The sequence below is a fragment of the Eptesicus fuscus genome, chromosome 2, assembly GCF_027574615.1.
Source record: "Eptesicus fuscus isolate TK198812 chromosome 2, DD_ASM_mEF_20220401, whole genome shotgun sequence".
NCBI classification, from domain to species: domain Eukaryota; kingdom Metazoa; phylum Chordata; class Mammalia; order Chiroptera; family Vespertilionidae; genus Eptesicus; species Eptesicus fuscus.
In genome coordinates this window covers 71,682,760-71,695,925 of record NC_072474.1, presented here as the reverse complement: position 1 = coordinate 71,695,925, position 13,166 = coordinate 71,682,760, and the positions used below count along the sequence as shown (strand labels likewise).

General features: G+C 33.6%; 1 protein-coding gene across 5 annotated transcripts in view; it reads right to left on the bottom strand.

Moving 5' to 3' along the window:
- ANKRD17 (ankyrin repeat domain 17) overlaps positions 1–13,166 on the bottom strand; it is a 165,413-nt gene that overhangs the window by 55,946 nt on the left and 96,301 nt on the right. For 3 of the 5 annotated variants that reach the window (XM_054728424.1, XM_008157463.3, XM_008157462.3), the window contains 3 exons: positions 8,779–8,927; positions 900–1,011; positions 612–757 (listed from right to left, as the gene is read on the bottom strand). In XM_054728424.1, the coding sequence (XP_054584399.1) occupies positions 612–757; positions 900–1,011; positions 8,779–8,927 (407 nt within the window). The remainder of the gene's footprint in view (positions 1–611; positions 758–899; positions 1,012–8,778; positions 8,928–13,166) is intronic. The other 2 variants (XM_028133901.2, XM_054728438.1) reach the window with 1 other exon arrangement.

Sequence of the window (13,166 nt, the reverse complement as noted above, 5' to 3'; positions counted from 1 at the left end):
GCTTAAAGTGGTTCTACTACTTACACTCTCATCGACAATGAGTGAGTTCTAGTTGCTCCACACCCTTGGCAACATTTGGTATTGTCAGTCTTTATGATCTTAGCCATTCTAGTGGCTGTGTGGTGGTATCTTAATTTGCATTATCTGATAGCCAAAAATATTTAGCATTTAAATGCTTATTGGCCATTTATAAATCTTTTGTCCGTTATGTCACTTAATGTACCAAAGAAGTCTAACAACAGGTACTAGTATTTTCATCTTCCTTTTACAAATAAGACCCAGAAGTTAAGGATTGTTTAAGATCATAACTCCTACCCTTGCTCTTACTATTAAACTATATCCTAAAATACTAACTGGAAAATAACAAATAAATGTTAATAAACAGACTGGCAAATATAGACTCAAATATATGAAGATATAAGATAGTATAAACCTTTTCCCAGTAGTTCAAAACCAGAGTTAGGAATAGTGGAGTCACTTAGGAAGGCATGCTTCATGCTCGTGATAAATCTAAATGTCAATCGATTGTTACCATACAATCATATAAGTTAAGGCATAAATTTACTAAATAAATAGATGGAGAGAAAAAGTTACACTGGAGAAATTGTTACCTCCTGCCTTCCCCCAGAACAAGCCAAAGATAGTGGTGTGTCCTTGGTTCTTTCCGACTGGGCTTCAATGTCTGCACCATTGTCCAGCAATATTTCCACAACACCAACATGACCAGCTGTAGCAGCCAAGATGAGTGGAGTAAAACCTGGAGAAAAATAATGATCTCACTACATACTAAGCAAAGGAACAATACTATTTTCCATCAAAATAGACCTAGAAGTAGTAGTATTTCTTCACATAACACAAATATTCCAGAAGAAAAAAGTATTAACAAAAGTTGGCCATACCTTTCTTATCTCGGTGCTCAATACTAGCTCCTCTCTCTAGCAATGTTTGTACCAGTTCCTCATGACCACCAGCACAGGCAAGTGTTAGTGCTGTGTCATGATTACTTTCAGTCTGTAAAAAATTAATTTTATGATTAGCTCAGTATATAATTTTAAAATGTTAACATCAATTCCATAATCTATACATGTACCAAATACACACAAATAAATATGTATCACTCTACTATAGCAAACATTGGATAGTAAAAGTTGTCTTTTATCCATTAGTGATCAACCTGTGACTTTTTTTAAAGGCTACAAATATTTGAACTTCATGAGCAATTCTTGAAGCAAACATGAAGAAAAGCAGCATGATTTTCAACCATATACTGTTTTCAGCTCCACAATTAAAAGAAATACTGTGGATTCACTTTCGATTCCAGCCATTAATGGCAGTTATGTGACAGTAATCCCTGAGGACAGAAATTATTTACTCAATTTATTGCCTAGAGTTTCCAGGCTTTAGTGCAGAAAGAGGGTATTCAAACACAGCCTGGCAATCTCCCTGAGTTGAGAAGACAGAGTTTGTAGAGGTTAAGGTGACTAGAACCTCTGGGGCAGAGTACTGGAGAGGAAATTGCTACAGAGAATGAAAACTACAAAGATCTGTAGAGGGTTTCCCTGGAGTCTTCAGCTGAGTTTTGATCAGCACATTTGCATGAAGTCAGGGAAAGACCACCAGAAGGTATTATCAGGCTGAACAACACCCAGAGCTTACACAGGGCCAGGAATAGTTTGGTTCCGACCAGCCAGAGTTGAAAGACTTCAAAACACAAAGGATATTAAGTAAAATCCTCAGCAGTGAGGCTATATTAACTGTTCTGGACCCAGTTAAAAAAGTTGAAATCAAGCCTTGTACTGAAAAAAATTTTTTCCACAGAACTTTACTGCATTAGAGAACAAAGCCCCAAAATACCTAAAGAGAAAAAAAGAAAAGAAAAAAAAAGAGTATTTGGAAAGGAAAACTATAATAATTGAGACAGGACACTATTTATACACAGTTGATCTCTGACTTCTGCTAATGATAGTAACCAATAATGGATTAGCCAGTTGTCATCTCTACCATGCTTAAAATGCTTATTTAGTGAACTAACAAAGTCCTCATATTTTTAGTACTCTAATTTGTGTGATATAAAAAAGGTAACTACTGGCAACATGTACAGTGTGAATGAGGAACTAAATTTTAAATTTTATCTAATTTAATATAAATTTTAAAATTGATATTTGATTTTGTTATTAGAAAGCTTTTTAGTATATGCCTGGAGCAATGTGAGTATATGAATCTACTTTTTCAACTTAATCAAATCTATGCAATCTACTTAATCAAACTGAAGTACAAATCAAATATTTCCAATGATGTCCAAGTTGAGATATTTTCTAAACAGGGTGACAAAACATCCTGATTAGTCTGGGACTGACTTATTTGATCACTTTAAGCTGTAAGTGTAACATTCACACCAAATTTGGAAGATTTTAGTATGAAATAAAAATGTAAAACAACAATTTGTTATATTGATTACATATTTAAATAACAGCGTTATGGATATATTAAGTTAAAATACATTCTTAAAATTCATTCCATCTATTTGTTTGCTTTTTTAAATATGGCTATTAGAAAACTTTAAATTACATATATATCTTACATTATTTTTCTATTATACAGTGCTGTTCTAAAACATCTTACATATGTACCTCTATTATAGCACTTAATGCCAATCTTACTTATACTAACATTAGTTATGTGTCTACCACCCTCAGAAGACTATTGATTCCTAGAAGGTAATAAACATGTCTTATTTATGTCTGTACCTTCCATCTATAATTGTTGCTTTGTTAGGGAAAAAAAAAAAATTAAGTTAAATGAATGGCAATAGGGTCACACATTCGAAGACTATTACTAATGAAATAAAGAATTAGAGGGTGGGGCAAAAGTAGGTTTACAATTGTTCATATGAAAAATAATAGATTAGTAAATGTTAATATAAAAATAAACTCTGCATTCCACATACAACTGTAAACCTACTTTTTTCCCATATGAACAACTGTACCTACTTTTGCCCCACCCTGTATATATGAAATACACTATATTTAATGTATTTGTGTATTTATATACTACTTATTATATTTATGTAATAAATATTAAAAGGAAAGGTATATTCTCCCAGAAGGTCAATAGCTCTAAAAAACAAATTCCATTACAAAAAAATAAAATAAAATAACAAGAAATAAAAGACAAAACTGATAAAGATTCAAGAAATAAGAAAAGCCTACTAGTCAGTGATGAAGAGGGAGACCGCAAAAGCTGCTCTGCAGAAGAGGCTGGCAGAGAGCAGAGCTACTGACTGCAGAGATCAGGGATGGCCACAAGGGAGAGATGCACCAACTACAACAACGGAGAAGGACATGAATACTTAAATGAGTGACAGCTCTGATTGTGAAAGTATTTGATCTTCATTTCAGGTTTATAAGAAGAAATTATTGTCTGATTTCAGAGAAAAGGAGACAAAGGCTCAGAGTAACAACCTTCCGATGGTCACACAAAATCCTGCTTTTCTATTACATCCCAGCTAAAACACAACTAAGGTCAATGTAACATAAGCCCATCTGTCTTATGTGCTCTCAATGAGTAGAAGACTCAATTTTATAAAGTTTATGACGTTTCTAAAAATCTTGGGGTTAAAGATTAAAGAGTAATTTAGGAAATTGGTATCAATCTTAAAAATAGAGAATGAAGAGACAAAATTTGAAAAAGATAAGCATGAAAATTTTAGGGGATTAATAAAATACTGGTTTTTTAAATCATATTATAAAACATCATTTCAACTGATATTTATTAAGTACCTTTTATATCAAAGTACTCTGCTAAGTACTCTAGGGTTGACCCTGATCACTAGAAACTTACTGGTTACTATACAGGGCAAATGTAGTGGCTCAAACTATGAGAGAAATATTGAATAATGTATTTTGAGATTTGAAGAAATAGTATATTTAAACCTGAGAAAGGAGGGTTGGTCAAATTCCTTGGGGAACTTAAGAGTTGGTAACTGCACTGTATAACATTTTGTGGCAATCATTTAAAGATAAGAATGAAAGTTTATTTTTGTTAATCCTCACTTGAGGATATATTTTTCCCATTGATTTTTAGAGTGGAATGGAGGGAGGGAAAGGGAAAGGAAGAAGAAAAAGAGAGAGAGAAAGAGAAAGACAGAGAGGCATCAATTGGTTACTTCCCACATGCACCCGAACCCCAGGGCCAGGGATCAAACCTGTAACCTAGGTATGTACCCTTGACCAAGAACCGAACCTGCAGACTGATGCTCTAACCACTGAGAAAAACCAGCCAGGGCAAAATATTTTTTTTTTTTAAAGAATAGTCTAGAGCAGTGATGGTGAACCTATGACACGCGTGTCAGCACTGACACGCGTAGCCATTTCTAATGACACGCGGCTGCTGAGGCGGCCGCATGCCGAGGATGAAACATTTGCTGCTCCTGAGGAAGAAACATTTGCGAAATAATGTTTTTTCCTCAAAGTGACACACTACCCGAGTTATGCTCAGTTTTTTGGCGAAGTTTGACACACCAAGCTCAAAAGGTTGCCCATCACTGGTCTAGAGAGAAGGGAAGGGAGAGAGAGAAACATTGATGCGAGATCATATCATCTACCAGCTGCCTCCTGCACGCCCTGTACCAGGGATAGAGCCTGCAACCCCAACATGTGCCCTTGACTGGGGATAGAACAGGTAACCTCCTGGTGCATGGGAGGACACCCAACCAACTGAGCCATACCAGCCAGGGCAAGAATGAAGTAATTTCTGAAATGAGGTTTCCACTCTCCCCGCCTCCCCCGCCAAATAGAGACCTACCCCAGCCCAAATTGATAAGGATGCTGTCAAAAGTTATAGTAAAACAGCCCAAGTAATTCTTTCAAACTATCATTTATGAATGTTTCCTAAAATAAATTCTAATGTGGTATCAATCTTGTTTTGAAAATATTCAGACCTGATTCAATAAAACCATTACATGAGAGTTGAAAAGCCCATGGTAAACACTTGCACACCTAAGGTTATTTCTATTTATGTAAGATTTGAGGAACCTTACAAAAAATATAAACTCCTCTCTAAAGCATTCAGCAATGTCTGGGAATTAAACATAATTTCTGCTAATTCTTGTTAAAAATATTAGTTCCTGAGCATCTGAATCAATAAAAGGAGTTTAAGGTATGACCATTTTAAGAATCATTAACATTTTAAAAAGGAGACATACTAGTATACTGAGGCTTTGAAAAAAATTCACATTTCTTTTGTTCTTTCTTAAATTAAGATTTGATATAAATATTCAGTATGGCCAAGGGAACATGCAGAAAAGATGCAAATATGAAGGACACATGATCTTTTGCCATGTAGGTGGTGGGCTCATTTTCTAGAATCTAATTCACCAGGTTAAAACAGATAGCATAGGCAATATTTTAAAAGCATAGATTCTAGAGCCTGAATGCAGGGGTTGTTTGAAAGCTGGCGCTACCATAAATTAGCTGTTGGGCAAGGTAGTTATTATCTCTTAAGTCTCACTTTTCTCATATGTAAAATGTTAATAACAGTATCTACTTCATGGGATTGTTATATAGATTAGATTAAATTAAAAGTTATAAAGTGAAAAATGTACATGTCAAGGCTTATTGAATAAACAAATAAAGGCTTGAATATTAGAGAATATTTCATCTTTCAAAACAGGAAGGAAGTTTATCATATCACTTGTCTATTATGGCACAGTACTTGCACACATAAACCAAAATATCCAGTAAGTAAAATCTCAAGGAATTTTCATTTTAGAATCTAGAAAAAAATTCAGACCAATTTAGTATAAAGGAATCTTTATCACTTAACATACCTGCTTGGTATCATAAAAACTAGATTAAACACAAAGTTAACATTAAAATTAACAAAAAAATGGTGAACAATTATTTCTGAATATTCATTTTATTTTGTTTCCCAAAGAAGAAATTTCCTAATGTCTAAGCAATTATGGTAAACTCCATGAAAAGTAGTATTAATTCATGCTAGGCTACTGGAAAAACCTCCATGTAGAGACCAGGTAAAGAAGGAGCAGATTCTTAAGGAACCACAGTTAAATCTTTTTATATAAGCATGTCTATGACATTTAAAATATAAATTACACTTTTTAAAATTAACTAATACTATTTTTTAAAGTATCTACGTGTCTAACTCCTCAGAGATTAATTTACAATACAATGATGGTTGGGTGGTATAGTCAGGTAAAATTTCACTGTCACTATAATAATTTCAAATTCAATAAAATCATGATCATATATGGAGGAACTATTCCTGTGGCTGCTTTATTGAAAAGCATTTTTTAAAAGAAATCCTTTTACTTTTGCTTATAGATTAATTCTTGATCCCACAAAAACTAGAAAATATACTTCTGGTTAAAACATAACAGCCTCTGCCCGGCTAGTGTGGTGCAGGTTTGACTTCTTGTCAGAGCATATGCCAGGGTTGCAGGCTTGATCCCTGGTGAGGCAGCAGATAGATGTTTCTCTCTCATCAATGTTTCTAACTATCTATCTCTCTCCTCTCCTATCTCTCTAAAAATCAATAAAAACGTATTTTAAAAAACATAACCTCAGGAGTAAAAGAAATTGGAGGAAAATAATACAAATTCAAGACCAAGTTCAATCCAATTCTACAACACTATCAATATTAAAAGTAAGCCATTATTGCCGAAACCGGTGTGGCTCAGTGGATAGAGCTTAGGCCTGCGGACTGAAGGGTACCGGGTTCGATTCCGATCAAGGGCATGTACCTTGGTTGCGGGCACATCCCCAGTAGGGGGCGTGCAGGAGGCAGCTGATGGATGTGTCTAACTCTCTCTCCCTTCCTCTCTGTAAAAAATCAATAATATATATATTTTAATATATTTTAAAAAAAAAGCCATTATAGTTCAAATAAATGTCTCATATTTTTAAAGAAGGCTGTATAGTATGTTATGTAAGAAGGTTGTCTTTGAAGTCAAACTGACCTAAGTATGACCCCCAGCCCCGTTACTTAGCTAAATTAAGTGATTGTAAGCAAAATGAATAATCTCTTAGCCTCAGTTTCTTCATCAGGGAAATGAGTATTTAAGAGCAGCTACCTCCCTTCAGCCATCAACCTATGAACCAGGAGGTCATGGTTTGATTCCTAGTCAGGGCATATGCCTGGGTTGGGGGCTCGATCCCCAGTGTGGGGTGTGCAGGAGGCAGCCAATCAATGATTCTCTCTCATCACTGATGTTTCTATCTCTCCCTCTCTCTTCCACTCTGAAATCAATAAAAAATATATATATTAAAAAAACAAGAGTAGATACCTTGTATATGCAGTCTGAAGATTAGATAATTCCTTAAAAACATTCCCTGACAATTTTAAGTGCTAAAAAATAAAAGTTAAAACAATAGAAAATAGAAAATAAACATTTGGGAAGCAAGTAAGAATGGAACTGAAATTCCTTTTCACAGTATTACCAAGAAGCATTTTAATGACAAGCTATATATTTTTATATCACAACAGTTTATTTTTTATTTTTTAAATCTTTGTTGTTGTAAGTATTACGTATGTCCCCTTTTACCCCTATTGACCTCTTCCAGTCTGCCCCTGCCCCCAACAAGCTATATTTTAAATAGGTTAAGAGTGCATGTTCTTAATGGTCCAATAACACACATACATACATCCTGAAATTCAAGTTTAATAAAAACTAATCATTTATAAAACAAGGTTTAATCATGTACGACTTCACCCCAAATACACATTCAATCAAAATATAAAACTAAATGAACTGGAAACATTTCTCAGTCCTAAAGTAGGCCATATACCCTTACCTTGCTCAACTGTTTTCTAAGCTAGATCTCTTAGCATTTCTTTAGAATAAAACACAGCTATCCTCTCCTCTCTAACCTCACCTTGCCTTGAGATTCCATAGTAAACTACCTTTTTTAAGAAGTGGGTTTGTTTGTTCGTTTGTTTTTTACTTAACAGTGTTTAACACACACACACACACACACACACACACACGCACACAGACTCACTACATGTCAGTCAGCAAGATCACAATTTTCAAAGATGATATAAATGTAACATTTTTTTACTATTTTATTTTTTAATTTCTCCCCCCACACTATTTATCCCCACTATGCCTTCTTCCACTTCCACTCACCCTCTGCCCCTGTCAGCACCACCCTCAATCTTTTCTTTTATATGCAATCCATTATGAATTTTAAAGCATATCTTTTCATTTAAGAGTAGAAAAAAAACACACACACACAAATCTTAAGTTATTTCTTTCTATATCCTCTGTAAACTAAAGTGTTTTAAAAGGATTATTTGATGACCTTAGAAATTAGACCATCACGTAATTATTAGTAATAATCCATATTTGATGCTTTTAATTTTTTTCTATCTTTTTAAAAAATTTATTTTATTGATTTTTTACAGAGAGGAAGGGAGAGGGATAGAGAGTTAGAAACATTGATGAGAGAGAAACATTGATCAGTTGCCTCCTGCACACCTCCTACTGGGGATGTGCCTGCAACCAAGGTACGTGCCCGCAACCAAGGTACATGCCCTTGACCAGAATCGAACCTGGGACCTTTCAGTCCACAGGCCGAAGCTCTATCCACTGAGCCAAACTGATTAAGGCTGTTTTTATTTTATTTTTTTTAATGTAGATTCTAATTTATTTCGAATTGTGGCTCAAGTCTCTGCCCAGAGACAAAGCATTCTAAGATCATTTAAATCACTGATTAATGTGTCTAATGAAGATATATACTTCCATCATTTGAAGCTTACCTGTGCATCAATATCAATGGCAGGGTAGATAGGAAGCATGGCTGAAGGAGAGATGATGGGACTTGGAGTTGGAGTCTGAGGTTGGGAAATGGAAGCAGCAATACTGTGGGTAGGAGTGTTTGACATTGCAGATGCTCTTCCACTGACTGCTGTTGAACAAAATAACTGCACTTAATAAGGATAAAACATTGTTAGGTAACAGTAAGAAATAATTATTGGAAAATATCTATAGACTTCTTAAAAAACAGAATGTCTAGAGGTAGACTGCCACAGTACTAGTAACTCATTATCCTGGTTATTTCTGACTTTGGACAACAGTCCAAAATTATAATGTATACTGAGAGTAACCCATTTTCTAATTAATCATCTGAAAAACAAATTCCTCTCTTATGGTATGTAATCATAAAAGCTTAATTCAAAATAACCCTGAAAATAAAAATATTTTTATGAATGTAAATTAAATATAAATGCAAATGGATTAAGTTGTCCATTATACTTTCCTAGTCAGAAAAGGAATAAAAGGTAAAATAGTCATGTTCAGAAGGAGAAGAATGTGATTTTTACTTGACAATTCCACACCTTATATTCTATAACTAATATAAGTAATATCACTGTTTGGGAGAACCTTGCTATCCAATCATTTAAAATGCTTCCTACTATTTAACTGCAGACGGGGATAATTATATTCTGAATTGTAGTCCTTACTACGACAGCATAGTCAAATATAAAAATTTGATCCTCGCACAGAAATACAGTTTCTCACATGTAGAAGTATTCTGAGGGGATAAAATGTCCACCAATCAATCCAGCAATCACACTGACTTACAAGGACAAAATTAAAAGATTAGGGTAGAAATAAATGTATGCACGCACACAAACATCCTTCAGATACAGATTATTGTTAGTTCTTCTAAGTATAATTTCACATGATATTTTCACAAAAATATGCAAATTGAGAGGGGCTAATTTAATTAGGTCAGTACTTGATGTGGGAGAATTCCAAAGGTGGTGGCTGTTAAGGGTACTTTATTCCTGCATCGACTCACTTCTGGAGTTGATATGTGAACACCAATCCTTTTTTCCCCTATGAAAAATGCTACAGCACTAAAGTTTGGGCATTAATCTTTGAATGATCAACAGTAGTGTAGATTTATGTTACCAACTTAGTTACCAACTACATCAGACAGAAAACAATCATGATACACAACTGGATCTGAAACCAGGCAAAAGAGGTTATAATCCCACCAAAAACAAAACTAAAATTGATCTCATAACAATTATAAACATGATTGTCAATTAAGAAATCTATTTTACAAAAATCCTTAGTTCAGGCACAAACATGTACTATACATTATAGTAACACACATTCTAAAATTACACATTTTTTAAGTCCACTTAAAAGCCAAAGGAAAAACAAAGAAGGGAACAAAACAAAACAAATCAAATCAAAACACAAAACACTGTTTGAAGCCTTATGGAATCAGATCAATAGAAAAAGGCTTATACTTAATTGATCATCTAATGACCTTGATATTATTACTCCATATTGATAGCTTGTACATTAATTTTTAAAAAATCAAGATAATTTAAATGTACATGTTCTATTTCAAAAATATAAAATTTATGGCTCTTACATTTCAATTGGAATAAGTTCCTTAAAGAACATACTTAAATTAGTTTTCTTATTTTTGGTCAAATTATTATTATCACCTCATCTAAGAGGAGATAGGAAAAAACAATTCCCTCATTTTCATTTCCTTATTTAAAACTAAATAATTGCCTTTCATCCATTCTCTATAGTTAAAAGTAATAATTATAAATATGTAGGTATGTGAAGAAACTCTGGTACAGATCTTTACATGTGGGACTTTACATTTAGGGTTAGATTTTAGAGAGGGAGACAAGATGTTTAGAAAATTTTTAATATCAGGTAAGAAAAGAGGGAACCTGAGAGCACAGCAAAGGTAAGGTACTAAGACTAGTTAAACAGAGAACGGATTTTGCTTTGGCAAGTACGTAGGGCAGGGAAGACAGAATTTGGCCACCCAAGTACTAGAGAAAAAGATACTGAACCTTATAAAAGCAGTCTAATAAATGGTCATAAGGGAAAAAGAACAGAGTTTAATCTGAATGAAGGACTACTGAGCCTAATGAGGTTGTAAGATATTAAGAAACCCAAAGAAACACAAAATGGTCATTAGTCAACTGAAAGAACAAGTACCACCACAAACTTTAAAGATTGCAGAAATGACTGCAGGAGTATATATGCATGTGCACATGCATGACAGGGATAGGTTTCACGTAGGTAGCTGGGCTTTTAAACCTGTTCTTCCTTCTGCCATTTCTTCTATCCCTATGCAAATAAGCATAATAAAGAAGTAAAGTATTTTCATAATATGACAAGTATTTGTCATATATCCTGAAAAGTTATGTGCTTAAATTTTTTTTTATATTTAAAAATCTGGAACACATAGGCAGAATCTAATGTTTTTGGTAAAAAAAAAATCAACAGAAAAACTATGTTACAAACCTCAAATAATTCTGATCAGCACAAACACCATACAACTAGCTGACAACCAGGGGCTAATTTAATTAGGTCAGTACTTGATGTGGGAGAACTCCAAAGGTGGTGGCAGTTAAGGGTATTTTATTCCTGCATCGACTCACTTCTGGAGTCGATATGTGAACACCAATCCTTTTTTCCCCTATTAAAAATGCTGTAGCACTAAAGTTTGGGCATTAATCTTTGAATGATCAACAGTAGTGTAGATATTGATCATAGACAACTATGCCCAAGAACATCAGGTAAATTCTGGTGGCACATAAAAAATATTAAATATTCTTTGATATACAATGTCCATTCTTCATTTAATTGGAAAAGTAACACTTAACTCTATACATTCATTGGTAGATCAACTGACATAACAGAACACCACTATGATCTAGATTAATGGCTAAGGAAGTAATTATCAAATTTGGAATTTGGGGCTACTGTGCTCCAATTTTCATAAAATACCTAATCCCTTTAAATTGTATTCCCAATTATTATAACCAGCTAATGGTGATTAGTAGTAATTTTCAAATCTATAGAAAAATTAAATTCTTATCAAGAGAAACTTTACAATTCTTAATGATTAATACCATTTCCCCCCAAGATAATTATTGTACCCTATAAGACTAGCAGAGACTTTCATTCCGTATATTACTGTTGAGGTGATATTAAAAGGGAACTGGGAAACTATAATGCAGATTTTAAGTATACAAAATCTGTCTCATTAGCTGGTTTCTTAGTTTCTGAATGTTAGCTAAATATGTCAACACTATACAATTTAGTTTATTCTTTCAAAAGGTCAACGTTAAATTACATAGAATCTCACCATAATATGTAATGCTACTAAATATAATTTCAAAATCAGAAAAATTCATGTCTTTTAAAGTACAGACCGAAGAGTAAAAATAGGGGGAAAGAACTATTTAACTCTTTGTTTTTCCCTTTTCCTTCTTCTTCAAATTTTCTCTTTTTCATTTATTTTTAATGAAGAAAATGATCTGTCTCAGTATAACATTCTTATAGTTTATAATCCTGTAAAATGTCACTGCACTAGTTTACAGAATTTATGAAAAAGTAGGTACCAAAAACGGAAACCATTAAAACAACCTTCTAAAATATTTCTTGCCAATGAAACTATAATGAAATAAAATTTCTCTGACTACACATTTTCTTTCTTCTCTGATTACACATTTAAAGAGATATTTATGATACTGTGAGGGAACCCGACCATACCTTCCCATAATACAATTAGAAACAGACTACACATTAACATTCACAGGGGATAAAATCACTGACATACAGTATAATCAAACCCTATTTGGTTTGGTACGTTATTATTGTTGTAAAGGTGTTTTAACTTTTTTTTTAAATATCCATCAGGTTAGAAGTCTGATCCATTAGGATATAAAGTATTTCTGTTTACAAATAAGCTTCCTAATATCCTACTAAGTTTTGCACTTCAACTTCTATCAATTTCCCAGTTTATTGGTGTGAATACAGAAGCAAAAAATATAAAATTCAATTTTAGTATTCTGAACTTAAAGAGAAAAAACAAAAAAGAAAACCAGAGATCAAACATCAACCCCACTCCTGAAAAACCTAGATACCCAGCCTACTCAGCTAAGTCAGAGTTTCAGTCACTTGTATTGAACGAGCTAATCTTTAATTTGACCTATATCCATTTGGAAACTTCTGAGATTGAACTAATATTTCTAACGATATACATGGGTCAAGAGTCCAAAAATAGTTCTCAAGTTGGGCAATGGCAAAAAATTGTGGCACACTCTTACTCGCCTTAAGCAAATCATATTTTGATACCTGCTCATAACAATATAAA